Source organism: Theropithecus gelada, chromosome 10 (genome assembly GCF_003255815.1).
Source record: "Theropithecus gelada isolate Dixy chromosome 10, Tgel_1.0, whole genome shotgun sequence".
Lineage (NCBI taxonomy): Eukaryota > Metazoa > Chordata > Mammalia > Primates > Cercopithecidae > Theropithecus > Theropithecus gelada.
Genome location: NC_037678.1, coordinates 64,132,463 through 64,155,989, shown reverse-complemented (window position 1 = coordinate 64,155,989; position 23,527 = coordinate 64,132,463). Strand labels below are relative to the sequence as shown.

The following is a 23,527-nucleotide window of genomic DNA, read 5'->3' as shown; positions in this document are numbered from 1 at the left end:
TGTTTTAGTTCAGCTTTTTCATTGTATCCTTTCTATACCTTTTTTTTTTTTTTTTTTTGAGATGGAGTTTTGCTTTTGTGGCCCAGGCTGGAGTGCTATGGCGCCATCTCTGCTCACTGCAACCTACACCTCCTGGTTTCATGTGATTCCCCTGCCTTAGCCTCCCAAGTAGCTGGGGTTACAGGTGTGTGACACCATGCCCAGCTAATTTTTGTATTTTTAGTAGAGATGGGGTTTCACCATGATGATGTCCAGGCTGGTCTCAAACTCCTGACCTTAGGTGATCCGCCCACCTGAGCCTCCCAGAGTGCTGGGATTACAGGTGTGAGCCACCACGCCTGGCCTATATCTTTCTATTTTACATGTTTCTTGAAAGCATTTTTTGTTTTCATTTAATCATCTAAACATTAATACATTTAGAGAATGAAAATTTCTTAATTTAAAAACTTAAAAAAGTTTGTCAGAAGGATTTAAGAGCTATTAAACCTATTTCAATTGGTCTTTCATAATGTATACTCCTCTCTTCAGAATTGGGAGGGTAGTGGCAATTTCTTAAAAATGCAGATTGTGAGGCCCCAGCTCAGACCTGCAGAATTGAGGTTTCTCTGAATGGGACCTAGGAATCTGCATTTTCAGCTAGACCCTTTCCTCCCCCGATGAGTCTTAAGTGTACAGTAGAGTTTGAGAGCTAGTTTGTCCTTTTTTTTTTTCCTTCTTAAAACCTGTTTTCTTCCAATAATATGCTGTGATGGACCCTGAATATTAAATATTTATTTAATATTTGAAAACCATCCAACTTTTATTTTTACTAGTAATTAGCTTCAAACAAATGAACATTTTTCAATTTTTATTTGAATATAACATACAAAATTTTGGACACACTTTAGTGGAATAGAGGGAATACCTTCTGATATCTTCCTTTTTCCCACTGGTGAACCTTGACACTTTCAAACACATGTTCTATGTCCACTGTGTGCCAGGCACTCAGAGGTTCAGGAGGTGAGGTCCCCACTCAAAAAAGGCTGACACTTCTGTGGTGAATGTATCTCTACACCACTAACAAATGAGCTAATGGGCAGCTTTATATGAACATTCGGTAATAGGCACTCAGCTGAGAGGAGTTGGTCTAAGGAGTCAAGAAAGGTTTTACCAAAGAGAGGACATTTGAGTTGGGCTTTGAAGGCTGAGTACTTCATAAGGTGGATCAAGGCAGGGAATGGCAGTTCAGTCAGTGGGAGCAGCATAACCAGTGACCTAGGGTAAGAAAGAATTTGCTGGGCTTGTGCAATCAGTAGTTCTTTGTGACCATTGTTTGGGATGTTTGTGGGAAAGTGGCAGTAGAAGACAAGGCTGGCAAGGTGGTATGTGCAGTTCCCATTAGAATTCTAGCAAGGCTTTATTGTTGATTTTTTGATTTGGATAAAATAATAAATTGTATACTGAAGAATAAATGTCTAGAAAAGACAGTAAAGTTTTGGAAAAAACATTCTATAAAACCACTGAACTTAAATCATTATGGGTTGGCATGGGAATAGACAAATAGTTGAATAGAACAGAAGTCTCATAGATTCTAGAATAAATGAAAATTTAATATATGACAGAATTAGTATTTCAGTTTAGTGCATAAAGGATGTATTTTTAAGAGGTGATGCTGACACAACTGACCGTGCATTTAGAAGAAAGTAAAATCGGACCTTTTGTACACCACTTACAGAAGTAAATTCCAGATGAATATACAAGTTAAGTGTGAAAAATTATGCAGTTATCTTGCAGGAAGATCTAGGAGACTACATATTCACGTTAGGGTTATGTTTTCAAATTTTTGGACTAAGACCTGTAAGAAATGTATTTTCTGCTCAGTGTGGTGGCTACGCCTGTGATCCCAACACTTTGGGAGGCTGAGGCGGGCGGATCACCTGAGGTCAGGAGTTCAAGACCAGCCTGACCAACATAGAGAAACCCCGCCTCTACTAAAAATACAAAATTAGCCGGGTGTGGTGGTGCATGCCTGTAATCCCAGCTACTCAGGACGCTGAGGCAGGAGAATCGCTTGAACCCAGGAGGCAAAGGTTGTGGTGAGCCAAGATCGCACCGTTGCACTCCAGCCTGGGTAACAAGAGCGAAACTTCGTCTCAAAAAACAAAAAGAAAAAAGAACAAAAAATGCGTTTTCCATTGTGATCCAGAACATATGCATATATTACAAAGGAATCAAGTTTCACAGAAACATTGCTTACCTTTATTCTGTGTGATGCCTTTATCATATATCGTATACCATCTAATTAAAATAAATGTTATCCATAACATTTATTTCATGACTCACATTTATTTCATGTTTGAAAAACATTTATTTATTATCAAACATTTATTTCATGTTTGAAAAACATTGATAGTTTCGTGACCCACAGTTTGAAAAACATTGATAGAGGGGATGGGAGGGTAAAACCTTCTTTTTTTTTTTTTTTTGAGACGGAGTCTCGCTCTGTCGCCCAGGCTGGAGTGCAGTGGCCAGATCTCAGCTCACTGTAAGCTCCGCCTCCCGGGTTTACGCCATTCTCCTGCCTCAGCCTCCCAAGTAGCTGGGACTACAGGCGCCCGCCACCTTGCCCGGCTAGTTTTTTGTATTTTTTAGTAGAGACGGGGTTTCACCGTGTTAGCCAGGATGATCTCGATCTGACCTCGTGATCCGCCCGTCTCGGCCTCCCAGGGGAGGGTAAAACCTTCTAAGCCAGACTCAAGACCGGAAGCTGTAAAATAAATCTTTGGCTAGAACAATGAAATTTTATTTTACACCTATCAAGTTGACAAATAAATAAATAATGCTGATTTCTAGCAGGGAGGGGGTGAAATGAGAGAATGACTCTTATCTGTTCCTAATGTAAACGGGAATTGTTATGGGTTTTTTTGGGAAGCAATCTGGTAAGACCTAATAATATTAAAAATACATGTACCCTTTTATCTAGCAGTTTAACTCGAGAACTTATTCCACAGAAGTAAAAAGGCTGCTGCTTCTTAAGGGTATGTTAACAAGTATGTTTATTGCATCATTATTTCCTGGTGACAAAAAAATGGGGAATGAAGTGAATGCATATCATTAGGAGACTGGTTGAGTAAATTAGGCCACACAAATGCCATGGAAAATTATCTAGCCATTAAAACGAATCTGTTATTAGTTAGAAGGATGTTCATGAGGCACCTGTACAATCTCTAGCTATGCATGTATGTAAGTTATTTTAATATGATTGAGGCCGGGTGCAGTGGCCCATGCCTGAAATCCCAGCAGTTTGGGAGGCCAAGATGGGTGGATCACTTGAGGTCAGGAGCCTGAAACTAGCTTGGCCAACATGGTGAAACCCCATCTCTACTAAAATACAAAAATTGGCTGCACGTGGTGACATGCTTCTGTAATCTCAGCTACTTGGAAGGCAGAGGCAGGAGAATCCCTTGCACCCGGGAGGCGGAGGTTGCAGTAAGCCAAGATCGTGCCACTGCACTCTAGTCTGGGTGACAGCGAGACTGTGTCAAAAAAAAAAAAAAAAAAAAAAAAAAAGTTTTGAGTGGCACAAAATACAGGAGGGAATGTTAAGATGTTAACAGGATTGTCTGTTCATGAAGTAAATTATTTGGACAGGGAATGACACCTAACAAAAAATGAAAAGGGTGTAAAACCACACTAAAACTAAAACCCCTGTAGTATAATATTCTTATGCATTTGTGTAAGAGACTATACAGTGTGTATATATTTATACTATATGTATATATATGTAGTATACACGTATTTATGTGTATATATGTTAAATTTAAAAAGCAAGGAAAAAACGTGTGGGAATCAGTTGTCTTTTGATGGTGATGGCTCTCGATCAGAACTTTCCCTTTCCCCCCTTATATTGTTGAGAGTGCTTTTTTCAGGGGGACACCAGGATATCCTTGGGGGAATTCCTTATACATCATGAGGCAACTGAGGCAATTTTAGTAGTCAGATGCATCTGTTCTTCCTTTGAATTGTGGGTGCCTTATTAGATGATGGCCCATTCCTCCTGCCTTCCCGTTTTCAGAGAAAGATCCAGAGGAGGAGGAAGAGGAGGGAGGAGATTACAGGATCCTTATAGGGTCACTGAAGGGTACCCGGGCCCAGAGTCCCTCAGACTCCAGAGGAAGCTGAGTAGATTGAATCGGATGAGAGGGAAAGTATATGGATTCCTGTGTATGGAAAGGAGAAAGAAAGGTAGTTTGGGACCACACTGTGAATGACTTTGACTCTCATACTAAAGAGTTTGATTTTCATTCTGTAGCTCTGTGATTCTCAAATGTCATATGCTTTTTTTGTTGTTGTTTGTTTGAGACGGAGTCTCGCTCTGTCACCCAGGCTGGAGAGCAGTGGCGCAATCTTGGCTCAATGCAATCTCCGCCTCCCGGGTTCACGCCATTCTCCTACCTCAGACTCCCGAGTAGTTGGGACTACAGGCGCCCGCCACCACACCTGGCTAATTTTTGTATTTTTGGTAGAGACAGGGTTTCACCATATTGGTCAGGCTGGTCTCAAACTCCTGACCTTGTGATCTGCCTGCCTTGGCCTCCCAAAGTGCTTGGATTACGGGCATGAGCCAGCGTGCCCTGCGATATGCTCTTCTTTTTTAAAAAATTCTTTAAAATTTTTTCTTTATACTTAAATAGAGTTAGTCTTAGAAAAATGTAATAAGCTCTTGATGTTTGGTGAGCTGGGATAAGGTTTCTCAGGATAAAATTAAACAATGCTAATCTCTTCCCAGTTTGAGGAAAAGGTAACTTTTAGGGATAGAACTTTTTAAAGATTAATTATAACCTTGAGTTTGCTAAAACTGCTCGCTGGGCAGATTTCAGAACAAGTAGAAAGTGGAAGTTAACAGAAATGAATTGGAGAGGGCTAACCATCATTTATCCTCTTTATGAGTATGGGATTTATGGTTGTAATATTTACATTGCATTCATACAGATATGTTTTCTGCAGCTGATGTCCCTCCTATGTGCAGTAGACTTAGATATCGTTTTATGGAGCGTGTACAGAATAGGCAGAAGTACCTGCGTTGGAGAGTGTTTAGAATAGGGAGAGACAGCACATATCATGGCTAAGAGCATATGCCCTGGAGCCCAACAGATGTGGGTTCAAAACCTAGCTCTGGCTGGGTGCGGTGGCCCACACCTGTATTCCCAGCACTTTGGGAGGCCAAGGCCAGTGGATCACCTTAGGCCAGGAGTTCGAGACCAGCCTGGCCAACATGGTGAAACCCCTTCTCTACTAAAAATACAAAAATTAGCCGGGCGTGGTGGCGGGCGCCTGTAATCCCAGCTACTTGGGAGGCTGAGGCAGGAGAATTGCTTGAACCTGGAAGGCGGAGGTTGCAATGAGCTGAGATGGCCGCCACTGCATTCCAGTGTGCCTGGGCAACAGAGCAAGACTCCGTCTCAAAAAAACAAAAACAAAAAAACCCAGCTCTACCATGTTATAACTTTAAAGCTTCAGGTAAGAAGCAAACCTCTCTATGCTCCAGTTTTTCATCTGTGAAATAGGGATAGTGTTACTGAATATTCATAGGGTTGTTTTAGTGATTATATGAGTAGTATGTATTAAATGCTTAATAAGTGGCAGCTCTTAATATGTTTCCTAAAGAACACTGTGACTTCCCAGTGTTCCAGTACTGGTAGTTTCAGCACCACTGTTTCAGAGAATGAAACAGTCTCAAAGAATTTTTAAGTGTAATTTGAGGACAGTGCTGAGAAATTGTAGGGATATGTATTCAGCAGATAGTAGGTACTCTGAAACTGTTGACTGAAAACCTGGGTCTTAGTAAGTTCTCCGTTGTCTCCCCTTCCTACTTAGGACATTCCATTCTCCCATGTTTTTCTGTCCTGGAACCATGTGGAGGGTTCCCTCATGCTGTGAATGTCCCATATCTGATCATGTTATTCCCCTGCCCAATGGCCATCTTCTCCAGCTCTGCCCCAGGGCTTCCGAGGGCTCTTTTGGGGAGGTGCTCAGAGAGCTGCAGGTTCTGCCTTCCTACCTAATCTTACCCTGAGGTTCTGGGATACTCTCAAAACATTTAGATATATTTTTTCTGTCTTCAGAGGCAAGATGTTTGCAGCATTCTTTATCATGCCGAAAGTCTATACATCTGTTCTATTTATTTCTGTTAATTTCCAGTAGTATAATTTGACATGCATTTCTGTTTTGTCTTTTCAGGTGCCATTTGGATTGCACTTTAGTGGCACGATGTACTCTGAGTGGAGGTCACTGCATTTGGTGATTCAGAATGATCAAGGCCATACCAGTGTGCTGCACAGCTATCCAGAGAGTGTTGGACGAGAGGTGGCAAATGCTGTAGTCCGTCCTCTTGGGCAGGTGTTAGGTACCCCTTCAGTGGCTGGTAGTGAGAGTTTGTTAAAAACTGACAAAGAAGTAAGTGTTTCTAAATTTCATTCTCTTATATGAAAATGTACATTTGTTCTTGAAGAATTTGTTTAATGTTAACTTTTTTGTTCTTTTTTCTTTGAAAAGAGCTGTAGTAGAATAACGTCAGCTTTTTAATGGATTTCTGCCCAACGTAGTATGACTTCTCAATTTTGATCTTGTTTGAGTTGAGGGCTGGGACTCGGAGTTTGTGGAGGTTGTAAGGAATGAGTTGTACTGTTTTGCTGTTGGGACTTTTTACTAGTTATGGTGAATTCTCCACTTAAGCTAAAGGCCAAGACAGGGACTTGAATGTCAAACCCTTTCCCCAAAGCTCTAGGCTTAGTCTTCTGATTTCCATTTAGAGTGTGGTTGGAAGACATCATCCCTACCTCTAGATGGCCCCTGACTGAAGACTCATGTCGAGTTTTCAGGCTATGCGTATGCTGTGCTTAAGCTCTCCCTTGTCCCCATACCTACCTACCCCTTTCTGACTTCCAGGTTTAAGAGTGCTGCAGAGAAGCCAAGCCCTTCTGGCCTAAGCCTAGGTGATTGGAATTGGGGTTGTGTTTGCTGTTTTTTTTTTGACACAGAGTCTTGCTTTGTTACTCAGGCTAGTGTGCAGTGGCATGACCACAGCTCGCTGCAGCCTCGGTCTCTCTGGGCTCAAATGATTTTTCCATCCCAGTGAGTCCCAAGTAGCTGGAATTACAGACACGTGCCACCACGCCAGGCTAATAAAAAAAATTTTTTTATAGGGATGTTCTTACTATGTTGCCCAGGCTGGGTGTTTACTGTTTCTAAAGATAGGGGCTCTTGGAATGGCTTGCCCTGAAGCTGGCCCTTTGTTCCTGGGTTCAGCGGCGTAGGCTGAAGTTAAAAAGTTGCTATTGGGAAGTCGTGAAGGGGCCCTGAGAATGGAGTAGTAGAGGAGCTTGCTAGTATAAATTGTGGCTAAGACGCAGGATTAAAACTTTGTCCCTTGTCTTGAAGAAGCTCATGTAACCTTCAGGCTTCACGTTTAGCAAAACCTGTACCCTATGTCTCAGACCCTTTTTTCTGTTTGGTTTTTGGTTTCCTGTGAAGGAGAGATTAGACTTAGATGTAAGACTAAAACTTGTAGCTCTAGGGGCAGTTATCCGCCCTCAGCCATGGGTCTCTGAAGAGTAAAGGTCTTCAGTCTGAGGAACATTTTTCTCTCTTCAGAGGACCCTAGATTTATCCCTGAGGACTAGCACAGACCCTAGTGCTTCTCCTCCTGGTGTGTTTGTGATCCCTTGTTGCCTTCTCCTGGGATGAGATGGTACATGAGTAGATGGAGGTGCTCTGGTGTAGCCCTTGTTTTTCTCCTTTCTCACCCTTGAAAAGAGATGAGAATTCCTGTGTCCTCTAGAATGTCCTCTAGAATTACACCTTTTTTTGTTTTGTTTTTTTGACACAGAGTCTTGCTCTGTCACCCAGGCAAGAGTGCAGTGGCATGACCTCGGCTCACTGCAAGCTCCGCCTCCCGGGTTCACACCATTCTCCTGCCTCAGTCTCCCAAGTAGCTGGGACTACAGGCGCCCTGCTACCATGCCTGGCAATTTTTTGTATTTTTAGTAGAGACAGGGTTTCACCGTGTTATCCAGGATGGTCTTGATCTCCTGACCTTGTTATCTGCCCACCTCAGCCTCCCAAAGTGCTGGGATTACAGGCGTGAGCCACCGAGCCCAGCCTATTTATTTATTTTTTGAGACAGAGTCTTGCTCTTGTTGCCCAGGCTGGAGTGCAAAGGCGTGATCTTGGCTTACCGCAACCTCTGCCTCCCAGGTTCAAGCAGTTCTCCTGCCTCAGCCCCCCGAGTAGTTGGGATTGCAGGCATGCGCCACCATGCCCGGCTAATTTTGTATTTTTTTTTTAGTAGAGACGGGGGTTTCTCTGTGTTGACCAGACTGGTCTTGAACTCCCTACCTCAGGTGATCTGCCCACCTTGGCCTCCCAAAGTGCTGAGATTACAGGTGTGAGCCACTGCACCTGGCCAATTTTTGTATTTTTGGTAGAGACAGGGTTTTGACATGTTGGCCAGGCTGGTGTTGAACTCCTGACCTCAGGTGATCCACCCGCCTCGGCCTCCCAAAGTGCTGGGATTACAGGTGTGAGCCACTATGTCCGGCCTAGAATTATAAAATTAAACGATTGTGTGAAGATGCCACCAAAGATATCTTCTTGGTTTTTCATCTGATAATCAGGGACCTGCAGTGTCTTTTAGAATCTCTTCTATTATGTGGCTAAATCTTGCTACACCCTGCTCCAAATTTGTCACAGCTTCACTGTGCTGTTATAGGCTTCTTTAACACTTATTGCAGTTAAAGCATATATTTCCTACCCTTAACCTTTGTAGTTGCTTTTGAGCTTAAAAAATGTAATATATATATTTATCTTGTTAGATTTAACTTTGGTTTTAAGCCCTTGAAGTCTTTTTGAATCCTGAATTTCTGTCCAGCAAGTTGGCCATCCTTTTTAGCTTTGTGATATCTACAGATGATCAGCATGCACTGTTTTTCTTTTTTTTCCCCCTAAGTTAAAATTTTGGCAGAGCCTTTGGCATGCCACTGAGCACCTTTTACCAAAATGATCTTGGCACATTAATCTGTTGTTACTCTGTAATGTGGTATCTTGACCAGTTGTAAATCTAGCCATTCTACCATCCTCTGGGCCATATGTCTCCATCTTGTCCACAAGGAGATCCTGGGTCTGCCCAGATTTCTTGCTAACACCCAGATACCCATTTGCCGGAGAACTCTGTTAATGGCATGGTGAGAATAGCTTCAAATTTCTAGTTGGAAGACCAGGGTTCAAGTTTTCAGCTCCACCTTTTATAAACCAGTGACTTGTGCCAAATTGCATAATCTTGCTAAGCTTCTGTTTTCTTATGTATAAAGTAAGGATAGTTTACCCTGTCTACACAGGGTTATTGTGATGGCTAGATGATATTTATGAAAGTGCTTTGTAAACTGCAAGGACTACACCATTGTCAGCCCTCTAAATAGTAACCCTGTTAATAAAGGAATGAAGCTCATTTGGCATGACTTGATTTTTTTGAGCAGGCTGGGTCTTGGTAATCATGCTTCTCTTTTGTAAGTGTTCACTGATTGCTTAGTAATTTGTCTCAAAGTTTTGTCTGGAATTCACTTAAACTTTCCAGTTTGCAATGTCTGGAATACAGTTTCCTCCTTTTTTTTTTTTTTTTTTTTTGCAAATTGGGGTTTCTCATAGATGGTGACATATAGCTCAGATGATGGTAGAATGGCTGGATTTGTAACTGGTCCAGATACCACATGACAGAATAATAGTAGACTAATGTGCCAAAGTCATTTTGGAAAAAGTTGCCCAGTGGTAACTTCTAGTTGGAAGACCAGGATTCAAGTTTTCAGCTCTACCTTTTATAAACCAGTGACTTGGGCCAGATTATTTAATCTCTACAGTTATGACTGCAGGCAGCCTAGTGGTTCAGCAGTCTCTTAGGCAAGTTCTCTCAGTCCTTAGGATGTGATTCAGCTAGGTCAGGAGGCAGGGACTCATTCAGTGCGGCTAAATGCCTTGCTAAGATCTTACCCAGCTTCAGTCCTTTCTCAGCTGTGTTTGTTCTTCATTTTAAGTATTTTTTTTTTTGGGCAGAGGAAACAGTTGTAAAATAACAGTCAAACAGTTCATCTTTCTTCTTGTTTGTTCATTTGCATAATCTGGAGATGGAATGTGACTGACTTTATATGATTTTCTAAATGCTACACATAAGTGGAGAAAAAACTCTAAAATGTTCTATTTTTGTGTCTCTAATCTCTGGAAAATTGAAGTGACCTGTATTTACTTTTTAATTCACAGAGCAAATAATAATAATATCTAAAGGGCAAAAACCAGCATAGGATTGATAGTCAAAAATAAGTAATTTATTTTCTTCTTAAATCTTTTGCTTGGGAAATTGTATGTTTGATATGTGAAAAATGCATTATCTAAAATAAATCTGATACTTACATTGAGATGAATATCAATTTAGAGGCTTTTGGCAATAAAAGAGATTGACATTTTAAATCAGTCTACTGAGATAGGCATGTATAATAATTCTGTATGGATATTTTCTTTTGTCTAGGTAAAATGGACCATGGAAGTAATTTGCTATGGACTGACCCTTCCATTGGATGGAGAGACTGTAAAATATTGCGTTGATGTATATACAGACTGGATTATGGCTTTAGTGTTGCCGAAAGATTCTATTCCATTGCCAGTTATTAAAGAGCCTAATCAATATGTTCAAAGTATACTAAAACACCTACAAAATCTTTTTGTACCAAGGTAAGCTGTACCTGTCTATCTGGCCCATTATCAGGGGCATAGTAAAATATTCATAAATGTTACTGTAGTATAGGAGCTGATTTCATTGTTAGTCCTCTGAACAGTGACTTCGTGTGTTCAATTAAAGATTGTATTAATGTGAATGTTAGGAAAGATGGGCTTATGTAATGTTTACTAGGCGTTTTTAACAGGTATGTGCTCTTTACAAGTTTTTGGCTTTGCTTCTAAAATCTCATACCTCTTAGATATTAAAATACTGTAACATCTTTCCCTTCTACTCAAGAAAATATATACTTTTGCCTGTCACAATTCTTGTTTCCATTTAGGCTAAACACAACTAAGGGAGATGTATCTATCTTAAGAGGCATCTTTCCTATGAGAGAATGAAGACACTTGAAACAATTATGGGCAACTTTATAGTAAGCCAAAAGATTACTCTTGATAGTTTGTTTCTAACTTTTTTTCCATCTTCTTAGGCAAAGGCCTTAAATATCATAATGTAGGATACCTTCAAGGAGCAGTAGGGCAATCTCCCTTTGGTAAAGTTCTGGTTAGAGCTTTTGCTCTGTCATACAGTGAGGGACTTTGAAAACCAGCTCTGTAAGTTTTTAACTTTCTAAATATAGAAGGAAGATTACTTTGGAAAATCTGAATTAAAAAAGAGAACTCTCCGGAACTCTGGTCTGTTGGCTCAGGTGTAAACAGCATACCATGCATGAAATGCCTGGTGTAGTCTGGCCCCTAACCAAACTAGCTGTTCTTAATTCTGCATGAATGCTGCTGTTTAGTCAGACTCATAAGTCAGACATTCCTCTAAGACCTCTTAAAGATCTTTCCCGTCATGATGTCTTTTTGTCTTCTTCCTCCTCCTTCTCTCCATCACCACATCTCATTCTTGTTGGTTCTTTAGTTCCGCCTTGTGAGGAGAAGTCCTACCTAACCACTCAGGCCCACAGCGCTCACACCTTCTCTGAACCTATGTGATACTTTCTGTATCACTCTTGTATCTCTTGCTGTTTTGTTGCTTATCTTTTAAAATGTGTGTCTCCTTTCCCCATCTAACCAACTTGAAGGCAGGAACTGTGTTGTCTCTATTTTAGGCTTCCATAGTATCTGGTGCAGTACTGGTATTTTAGTACTTAATACTTACCTTAGGTGTGAATTAAATGCGTGTTGCTTGTATTTATTGATTTCAAATGGAATTAAAAACAGGAAATAGGCTGGGCACAGTGGCTCATGCCTGTAATCCTAGCACGTTTGGAGGCTGAGGCAGGTGGATCACCTGAGGCCAGGAGTTCGAGACCAGCCTGGCAACATGGCAAAACCCTGTCTCTACTAAAAATACAAAATGTAGCCGGGCGTGGTGGCATGTGCCTATAATCCCAGCTACATGGGAGGCTGAGGCAGGAGAACCGCTTGAATCTGGGAGGCGGAGGTTGCAGTGAGCCAAGATCGCACCACTGCACTCCAGCCTGGGCAACAGAGCGAGACTCTGTCTCAAACAAAACAAACAAAACAAACAAACAACAACAACAACAAAAAAACAGGAAACAGTTGGGAGTACTTAGAATATTGTTTATAAGCAGGTTCTTCTAAAATGATATAATAGTTTTAATACTTTCGTGTTATCTTTTTAGGAGACTACTGGGCTTTTTCTTCATGCCTGCGATAGTCTCATGAGTAGTATTGTCACTGTGTCTCTTTCCTCTTTGTAAGCCTGCTACCTCTCAGTGCTCAGCTAATTTGTATTGATGAAAAAAAATTAATGGCATTTGAGTTAATTAGGCTTGTGCCTTTGCTTTTTCTCTTTTGAGATACATGACTACCTTATAAATGGTTTTGCTATTTGGTAATTACCTTGTTTTCTCAAAAGTGTGCATGCATAAGTGTTAGTAAATTCTGAGAGGCTACTCAACTGAGAATTAGAGTTCTCTTCCTGGCTAATGTTTTAGGAAACTTAGCTGAATATTTTCAATGCTAAGTATTGGTGTTACGATCTCATCTCCCATTATTTGAAGTTTTAGTTGTTTATTTGATTCTGATAGTTCACAAAACTGTCATCTAAGTTTACTTAATTGGTTGTTTTTATAAAAACTGACACTCAAAATAGAGGGAACTGCCTTTACCATTTTGCTAGAGATTATGTCAGAATGAATGTAACCGTTCTCTTTTGCCCATCAGTTTTTTTTTTTTTTATGATTGAGCGAAGAGTAAATCACCTTTTAAAGGTGATTAAGGTTTTAATTGCTCACATATACTATACTGTACTTTAAAAAAAACATATTATTGTTCTAAAGCAGGGTTAACAAAGAGCCAGATAGCATTTTAGGTTTTGTGGGTCATATAGTGTTGTAATTACTCAGTTCTGCTGGTATGGCATGAAAGCAGCCATAGGCAGTATGTGAATGAGTGATCATTACTGTGTTCCAATACAGCTTCACTTACAATATAGATAGTAGGCCAGATTTGTAAACTCTATTTACAATAAAAGATAGCAGGCCAGATTTGACCCATTGGCCATCATTCACCACCACCGTTCTAAAGCAGTTTTTCTGAAGATCACAAGTTACTTTTTAAAAAGTAACTTGATATTTTTGAAAAGGAGATCTCTGGTGTTTAGCTCTTCTGTTTGTTTTTATGTAAAGGTTACCTTGTTAGCTTTAGAACTTTGAACCCTGCATCTGAATTTAGGCCTTCTGAGTGAGGAGGAGCCTCAGTACCTGAGGAACAGGTATTTCCTTTCCTGTCATTGGACAGGAAATGGTAGGTAGGCCTGGAAATGGTAGGTAGGCCTAAATTACCATGTAGGAGGCATGCACTCTTGGAAGAGTGTCAGTTCCAGGGCCATTAGTGGTATTTTTATTTCTTATTCTGGACTTCCTCTTACATTACTTGATTAGGTTTGGGGCTATGATATAGTTTTTTTTTTTTTTTTTTTTTGAGATGGAGTCTCGCTCTGTCGCCCAGGCTGGAGTGCAGTGGCCAGATCTCAGCTCACTGCAAGCTCCGCCTCCCGGGTTTACGCCATTCTCCTGCCTCAGCCTCCCCAGTAGCTGGGACTACAGGCGCCTGCCACCTTGCCCAGCTAGTTTTTTGTATTTTTTAGTAGAGATGGGGTTTCACCATGTTAGCCAGGATAGTCTCGATCTCCTGACCTCGTGATCTGCCCGTCTCGGCCTCCCAAAGTGCTGGGATTACAGGCTTGAGCCACCACGCCTGGCCGTAGTTTTTTATTCTTCTTCAAGTAAGCCAGAGCAGTAGACACAAGCTTGAACCTTAGGGCTTTACCTGGACTAGATCCACCTTTAGCTGAATGTGGAACATCTCCCCACTCCTGAGGGTGCTTGGTTCTTCCTAGGCAATTTTCTCATCATTTTGCTTTAGGTGTGACTTCTTTAGGGAAAACTTAGTGGTGTCATTTGCTTTCAACTCTAGGGTAAGTGACCGGTTTTCCGCATCATAGCCCAGAATCTGAGAATCTCTATTCTAAGGTTGGGTTGACAGTTCTAAGGGAACTCACTTCATTTTCTGGAATTTCTTGAGGAAACTCCCCAATCTGATTCAGATATGTTTCTATCAGTTCTTTGTGACAAATGACAATATGTAGAAACTTGGCCTCAAGACTTATTTCAGTAATATTAGATACTTTTTTGGGGTTTCCCATAAGAGATCTGGAGGCCAGCTTACCACTTGCTAATACAGTGGATTTCCTGCTATTCTCAAAATTCTCACTGTTCTACTTTGGAAAGTGAGGGTGAGGGCTCGGGCCTGGACCTCTATCTTCATCCTCAGTCCTAGCCAAAATACTTTGATCTGTTATATAGATAATTCTTCTTTATGAGATTTCCCTTGGAAAAAACAGTCCTGCAGTGAGTTTTAAAACTGTTGTTCCAGGGTATCCTGGGAACCTTGGAGCCTCCATCTCTGGCTACGTGTCTTTTTCTAAAATTAGAGCAGCAGTAGCAGGTATTTATTTCTGAAGCAATGCCTACATACCTCATCAATTTTGGGGACCTATTAGGCTATTCCTTCTGGCCCTTAGGCCCTTCTCTAATAGACCTTAGCTTCAGAGGGACTATGAGCACTGTAAAATCACATGTAGAATTCTTACAAATATGTGTTTTTAAAAATTAAACAAGAATACCAAGGTCGTTCTGCTTAAATGTAAGCAGCAAGGGTGGCTGTGGGTATTTACTTGTTAATTCAACAAAAACCTATTGAGTGCCTGCTATTATATGTTAGGCCTGTGTTAGACATAGAAAATCCAGAAGTGAAGTTTATATTCTAGTATTCCCGCCTTCCTCCCAGAAGCTTTCCAGTTCTCATAGGAGTGGTAGGTTTAGAACCCAGAGTGCTGAACTTTACGATGAGTAAGAAGTAGCTTTAAACTGAAGATGGTATGCCTAGCCCTCTCTGCTGATAATATTAGGGAGCTTCACTGGACCACTGCTTGCCACATCCATAAGTCACCTGTCCTGAAGCTGTTGCTGTCTCTTCTTCAGGCTTGCCAGTGATATCTGTCTATCTTCTTCAGACAGGAACAGGGTTCCAGTCAGATTCGACTATGCTTACAGGTCCTGAGAGCCATTCAGAAACTGGCCCGTGAGTCATCTCTCATGGCCCGAGAAACCTGGGAAGTCTTACTGTTGTTTCTTCTGCAGATTAATGACATACTTCTGGCCCCACCAACTGTTCAAGGTTTGTTTATTTATTTATTTTTTTTTCTGATTTATTTCTGAGCTCCAAATACAGTTCATCTTTAAACTCAGTGAGTGGTAGACTCATTGGGGATTTAAATTTTGGCATAACGGTTTACAAACGAAGATGAACAGTTCTTAGAATGGAAACCCTCAGGCACAATATAACTTTAACACTAATGAAGTTATTTTATCTTCAGTAATAATTTTGCTAATATAGGGAGGGACTCAGTGATTGTGCATGTTTGATAATGGTGGGAACAGTAGCTCATTTAATAAGATAGGCTGGGCGCAGTGGCTCATGCCTATAATTCCAGCACTTTGGGAGGCCAAGGTGGGTGGATCACCTGAGGTCAGGAGTTTGAGACCAGCCTGGCCAACATAGTGAAACCTCATCTCTACTAAAAATACCAAAAGTAGCCGGGCGTGGTGGTGGACGCTTGTAATCCCAGCTACTTGGGAGACTGAGACAAGAGAATCACTTGAACCCAGGAGGCAGAGGTTGCAGTGAGCCAAGATCATGCTGTTGTACTCCAGCCTGGGCAACCAGAGCAAAACTCTGTCTCAAAAAAAAAAAAAAAAGTTAGGATAGAGCCTATATAAGAAACAACTGGCCAGGCGTGGTGACTCACACCTGTAATCCCAGAACTTTGAGAGGCCGAGGCAGGCGGATCACCTGAGGTCATGAGTTCGAGACCAGCCTGGCCAACATGGTGAAACCCCATCCCTTCTAAAAGTACAAAAATTAGCCAGGTGTGGTGGTGGACGCCTGTAATCCCAGCTACTCAGGAGGCGGAGGCAGGAGAATTGCTTGAACCCGGGAAGCGGAGGTTGTAGTGAGCCAAGATCGTGTCACTGCACTCCAGCCTGGGCGACGAGTAAGACACCGTCTCAAAAAAAAAAAAAAAAAGAAAAAAAAGAAACAACTAACCAATTAAATTAGAGCCTATAGATAATGGTATTACAAAGTAGTTATCAAAGTAGAGTCTGAAAACTTGATAGTGACAGAAGATATTTTACTCAGCAAATGAAACTTCCAAAGTCTTCTAACTGTTCTATTTGGAAGTGTGCCAGTTTGCCATTCATTAGCTAGCCATTAAAATGCCTCCAGTTTTATGACTTTACGGTGTATTTCAGAATCCCTGCTTTGTATATAGCACAATGTATATAAACTATAAGTTGATCATCTAGTTCCAAGTTCTCTTGTTGCTTATTCATCGGTATACTCTGTTTACTAACACACGTGACTGTGATTGTGTTCTCACACAGATGCAGTGTTCAGGGAAATAGCTAAAAGGAAGCATGGAATTTCAGTGTGGGAAGGGATGCGTTGATAGGAGTACTCTGTCTGGTATTGACAATAGCTGGCCAGTCATTGATTCATCAGCTCTCTATTGCTTACTCCTCATGCCAGGGGTCTCAACAGCATGAGGCAGACAATTCATCCCCTTCTTGGGCTCTTTGTTGTTGAAACTTTGGTTTTGCTCATTTGAAACACGCATTCTTATAACTTTTCCTGTGAGTCCCAACTTTGCCTTCTGAAGCTGTGCAGTGTAAAGACCACTGCTATTTTTCCACCTGGTTCCAGGACTTAGAACAGGGGAACAGCCCATTTTCATGGTTAAGGCTCTGTCCTTCCCAACACCAGTCCTTTTGCTCCATTATTTGTCTTTCTCTCTCTCTCCCCACCTTGAAGGGTGGCTTTCAAATACTTGGAGCATTGTATGGCAAAGTTTGGAGGTAAAAAGACATGGGTGTTTGTTGTGATTCCTTCACTTACTGGCTGCATGAAGTTGAAGAAGTTGCTTAAACTCTCCGAATCTAAGTTTTCTCATCTTCAAAATGGATATAATTAGTAGTTGGTATTAGGTATTACAGATACCTATCCTGCAGAATTAATGTGAGGATTATATGAGGTCATTTGTATGAACTATTTGGCATAGAAACTGACTCATAGTAGTCAGTCATCATAGTCAGTCATCCTTTACCTTCTCCCCTGTGTCCGCCTGTCCCCCTTGCTGGAGGATTAAGGCCTTCAATAAGAATTGAACAGGACAACTTGAAATCTTTCAAAGTAGAAATTTTTTGATGTATCTATGATTTTGGGCACAGGAACTCCTAAGCATTACTTCTCATTTTTACTATTAAATGATTATTTGAAAGTCAAAACTTAACATTGCACTTACTTTAATTTTTTGACCAGTTCTCCCACATCAGTGACTTAAAGATTCTGCTTTAAAAATAAGTTTGCCAAAGATGTGTTTTCTTTTCGTTGGTAAGGTGGCATTGCTGAGAATCTAGCAGAGAAGTTGATTGGTGTTCTCTTTGAGGTGTGGTTACTAGCTTGTACTCGGTGCTTCCCAACACCTCCTTATTGGAAAACAGCCAAGGAGATGGTGGCTAACTGGAGGCATCACCCAGCAGTGGTGGAGCAGTGGAGCAAGGTCATTTGTGCGCTCACTTCCAGGTAGGTTATTGTCACTGCCCTACCTTCCTTCAATCCCTGTCTGACCTTAGGCAGCTTTCTGGCATTCATGGAATACATTGTAACAAAGGCTGGATCTGTTGTTACTGTACTTTAGATACAGAATTGAGCCACTTTTTAAACATAGATATAACAGTTTGGCTAGTGCCCATTTAAAACCTTTCGGAATAATCAAGTATTCTTGAGAAACAGATAAATGTTATACCCTACTTCCCCCACAAAAAAAATTCCACTCTTATTTTGATTACTAAAATATGCATAATCATTATTTTAAAGAAACAAACCATAGAAAGGTATAATAGAAAAGTTCTCCTGAAATCCTACCATGTGTATTTATATATAATTTTACAGAAATGGGACCGTACTACAAATGCTACTTTGTAACCAAAGTAGGTAGTTTTTTTTATAATAATAATTTTACTTTTTTGCCATTTATATATAATACCATCACTGTTTTGTAAGTACACTCTTAGGTTCATTTTTTTCACACTTACTTTTTCATTTAAATCCGATTTTAATATGCAGGCGTACCTTGTTTTATTGTACTTCACTGTGTTGAGCCTCACAGGTACCATGTGTTTTGGGTTTTTTTCCCAAATTGAAGGGTTCTGGCAACCCTGCATCAAGTAAGTCTTTTGGTGCCATTTTTCCAATAGCATGTGCTCACTTTGTGCCTCTGTCGTATGTTGGTAATTCTTGCGTATTTCAGACTTTTAAATTACAATTATCTGTTATGGTGACCTGTGATCAGTGATCTTTGATGTTACCATTGTCGTTGTTACAGAGTGCCACGTACTACACCTATATAAAATGGTGAACTTTATCGATCAATGTTGTTTGTGTTCTCACAGCTCCACTGACCAGCTGTTCCCCGTCTCTTTCCCACTCTTGAGACACAATAATACTAAAATTAGGCCAATTAGTAACTAAAATGGCCTCAAAGTGTTCGAGTGAAAGGAATAGTTGCATGTCTCTCACTTTAAATCAAAAGCTAGAAATGATTTAGTTAGGAAGGTGTGTTGAAAGCCAAAATAGGCTGAAAGCTAGGACTCTTGCACCAAATGTTTAGCCAAGTTGTGAATGCAAAGGAAAAGTTCTTGAAGGAAATTAAACATGCTATACCACTGAACACAGGAATGATAAGAAAGCAAAACAGGCTTATTTATGATATGGAGAAAGTTTGAGTGGTCTAGATGGGAGATCAAACCAGTCACAACATTTTCTTAACCCCAAAGCCTAATTCAGAGCAAGGCCTAACTGTCTTCAGTTCTGTGAAGGCTGTGAGAGGTGAGGAAGCTGCAGAAGAAAGCTTAGGAACAGGCTGAGGTTGGTTCATGAGGTTTAAGGAAAGAAACCATGTCTATAACGTGAAAGTGCAAGCTGAAGCAGCGAGTGTGATGGAGAAGCTGCAGCAAGTGATCCCGATGATCTAGCTAAGATCATTGATGAAGGTGGCGTCACCAAACAACAGATTTTCAGTGTGCATTAAACAGTCTTGTATTGGAAGAAGACACCATCTAGGACTTCTATAGCTAGAGAGAAGTCAATGCCTGGCAAGCTGAAGCCAGTGCTCATTCACCATTTGGAAAATCCTAGGGCCCTTAAGAATGATGTTAAATTTGTGCTCGCCTTGGCAGCCCGTATACTAAAAATGATGTTACATTTATTCTGGCTGTGTGCAATGGCTCATGCCTGTAATCCCGGCACTTTGGGGGTAAGACATGGGCAGATTACTTGAGCTCAGGAGTTTGAGACCACCCTGGGCAACTTGACAAACCCCGTCTCTATAAAAAATAAAAAAAATATCCAGGTATGGTGGCTTGTGCCTGTAGAACCCGCCTCCAAGGTTCAAGTGATTCTTGTGCCTTAGCCCCCCGAGTAGCTGGGATTACAGAGGTATGCCACCACACCCTGCTAGTTATTGTATTTTTAGTAGAGATGGGGTTTCACCATGTTGGTCTCAAATTCCTGGCCTCAAAACAGTCCACCCATCTCAGCCTCCCAAAGTGCTTGGATTACAGGCATGATCCACTGGGCCCAGCCTGACTTTCAAATCTTGTTTAAGAAATAGAGTTGACCCTTGAACAACATGTTTTTGAACTGTGTGGGTCCACTTATATGTAGTGGAAACTTTTTTTTGAGATTTGAGACAATTTGAAAAAATGTGCACCATGTAGCCTAGATATATTGAAAAAAGGAAAAAAAGGTATGTCATGTGCATAAAATATATGTACATGCTAGTCTTATATTGTTTACTACCATAAAATATACACAAATGTGTTATACTAAATTAAAATTTATTAAAACTTATGCATACAAATGCTTATAGACTATACATGATACCATTTGCAGTAATGTAAACAACAGGTAAAGAAATGTAAACATAAAAGCTACAGTATAAATCGTAATTGCATAAAATTAACTGTGGTACATACTATACTACTGTAATAATTTTGTAGCCACTTCCTGTTGCTATTGCAATGAGTTCAAGTGTTGTGAATATTCACCTAAAACCCCATGTGACACTAATCATCTCTGCTTGAGCAGTTAATCTCTCCAGTAAATAGTGTATCTCAGTAAAAAGTGATGTCTCAGTTTTCATTTTTCATCATATTTAATACAATACTGTAAACCTGGAATAAATAATACCATGGGACCCATACGAAGTGCCATTAGTGGTGCTGGAAGTGCTCCCAAGAAGCAGAGAAAACTCATGACATTACAAAAAAAAGTTGAATTGCTTGATGTGTTCTGTCGTTTGAGGTCTGCAGCTGTGGTCACCTGCCATTTCAGGCAGACAATTGATTTTGTGAAAAGATGACGTAAACTTATGGTGTCAGTAAACACAGTACAGTGTTGTAAATGTATTTTCTCTTTTATACGACTTTTTTTTTTTTTTGAGACAGAGTCTCACTTTGTCACCTAGTCTGCAGTGCAGTGGTATGATCTCAGCTCACTGCAACCTCAGCCTCACTGCAGCCTCTGCCTCCTAGGCTCAAGTGATTCTCGTGCCTCAGCCTCCTGAGTAGCTGGGATTACAGGCATGAGCCACCATGCCCAGCTAATTTTTTAGTATTTTTAGTAGAGTCAGGATTTCTCCATGTTGGTCAGGCTGGTCTCTAACTCCAGGCCTCATGTGAGCCTCCCCGCCTCTGCCTTCCAAAGTGCTGGGATTACAGGCATGAGCCACTGTGCATGGCCCTTTTTAATAATTTTTTAAAGACGGGGTCTTGCTGGGTTGCCCAGGCTAGAGTGTAATGGCTGTTCATAGGTGTGATCATAGTGCAGTACACTCTTAAGGTCCTGGGCTCAAGCTATTTAGGTTGGTTCAAAAGTAATTGCAGCTTTTGCCATATTTTAATTACTTTTGTCCCGACACAATATCTTCTGCCTCAAGCCTTCCAAGTAGCTGGGACTATGAGTGTGCCACTGCGTCTGATTTTCCTTATGATTTTCTTTGTAACATTTTATTTAGCTTTCTTTAGTGTAAGAATACCATATATAATACACAAACAAAATATGTGTTAATTGTTTGCTATTGGTAAGGCTTCTGATTAGATTAGTGTTAAGTTTTTGGGGACTCAAACATTATACATAGAGTTTTCAACTGTATGAGGGGCCAGTACCTCTAGTTCCTATGTTGTTCAAGGGTCAACTGTACGTTTTGTAAGACTATAGCTGCCATGTCAGCATTAAAAGGACTTTGGAAGAAGTTGATTCCAACCCTAATGAATGATTATGAGGGGTTCAAAGCTTTAGTGGAAGAAGTCACTGCAGATGAGGTGGAGAAGTAGCAAGAGAACTACAATTAGAAGTATAGCCCAAAGAGATGACTAATTGCTGCAATGTCATGATAAAACTAATAATGAGAAGTCTTACGGATGAGCAAAGAAAGTAGTTTCCTGAGGTGGAATCTACTCCTGGTATAGATGCCATGAACATTGTTGAAATGACAGCAAAGTATATAGAGTATTATATAAGCTTAATTGGTAAAGTAATGGCAGAGTTTGAGAGGATTCACTCCGATTTTGAAATAAGTTCTACTGTGGGTAAAATGCTATGAAATGGCATTGCATGCCACAGATAAATTTTCTTGTGAAAAGAAGAGTCAGTCCATGTGGCACACTTCATTGTTTTAGTTTTTAAAACTGCCACAGCCACCCCAGCCGTCAACAATCACCATCCTGATCAGTCTGCAGCCATCAATGAGGCAATACCCTCTACCAGTGAAAAGATGACTCTAGATGACACAAACAAATGGAAAAACATTCCATGTTCATGGTTTAGAAGAATCAATATCATTAAAATGACCATACTGCCCATAGCAATCTATAGATTCAACACTATTCCTATCAAACTACCAGTGCCATTTTTTCACATAACTAGGAAAAAACCTATTCTAAAATTCATATTGGAACCAAAAAAGAGCTTTAATAGCCAAAGCAATCCTAAAGCAAAAAGAATAAAGCTAGAGGCATCACATTACCCAACTTCAAACTATACTACAGGGCTACAATCCCCAAAACAGCATGGTACTAGTACAAAAACAGATACATAAACTAATGGAACAGAATAGAGAACCCAGAAGTAAAGCTTCATAACTACAGCCATCTGATCTTTGACAGAGTCAATAAAAACAAGCAACGGGGAAAGAACTTTCTATTCAATAAAAACAGTGCAGGGTTAGCTGGCTAACCATATGCAGAAGAATGAAACTGGGCTCCTGCCTTTCACCATATACAAAAATTAACTCAAGATGGATTAAAGATTTAAATGTAATGCCTCAAACTATAAGAATATGAGAAGAAAACCTAGGAAACACTATTCTGGACATTTGCCTTGGGAAGGAATTTATGACTCAGTCCTCAAAAGTAATTGCAACAAAAACAGTTGACAAGTGGTACCTAATTAAACAAAAGAGTTTCTGCACGTAAAAGAAACTATCAACAGAGTAAACGGAAAACCTACAGAATGAGAGAAAATATTCACAAATTATACATCTGACAGATATCCAATATCCAGAATCTACAAGGAACTTAAAACAATTGAACAAGCAAAAAACAACCCCATTAAAAAACAGGCAAAAGACATGAACAGACACTTATCAAAAGAAGACATACAAGTGGCCAACAAACATATGAAAAAATGCTCCATATTACTAATCATCAAACAAATGCAAATCAAAATCACAGTGAGATACTATCTCACACTAGGCAGAATGGGTATTATTAAAATGTCAGAAAAACAGTAGATGCTGGCAAGACTGCAGAGAAAAGGGAATGGTTATAAACTCTGCTGGTGGGAATGTAAATTAGTTCCAGCTACTGTGGAAAGCAATTGGAAGATTTCTCAAAGAACTTAAAATACGACTACCACTCAACCCAGCCATCCCATTGCTGGGTATATATCCAAAAGAAAACAAATGATTCTACCAAAAAGACACATGCACTCTTATATATTGCAGCACGATTCACAATAGCAAGGACATAGAATCAACGTAGATGCTCGTCGGTGGTAGACTGGGTAAAGAAAATGTGGCACATATACACCATGGCATACTATGCAGCCATGAAAAAGAATTATGTCCTTT

The 23,527-nt window shown here is 40.4% G+C and overlaps 1 protein-coding gene across 2 annotated transcripts in view; it reads left to right on the top strand.

The window, feature by feature from the left end:
- RALGAPB (Ral GTPase activating protein non-catalytic beta subunit) overlaps positions 1–23,527 on the top strand; it is a 108,685-nt gene that overhangs the window by 14,041 nt on the left and 71,117 nt on the right. For both annotated transcript variants that reach the window (XM_025399237.1, XM_025399238.1), the window contains exons 2-5: positions 6,220–6,435; positions 10,553–10,755; positions 15,290–15,453; positions 17,733–17,919. In XM_025399237.1, the coding sequence (XP_025255022.1) occupies positions 6,250–6,435; positions 10,553–10,755; positions 15,290–15,453; positions 17,733–17,919 (740 nt within the window). In that variant the 5' untranslated portion in view covers positions 6,220–6,249. The remainder of the gene's footprint in view (positions 1–6,219; positions 6,436–10,552; positions 10,756–15,289; positions 15,454–17,732; positions 17,920–23,527) is intronic.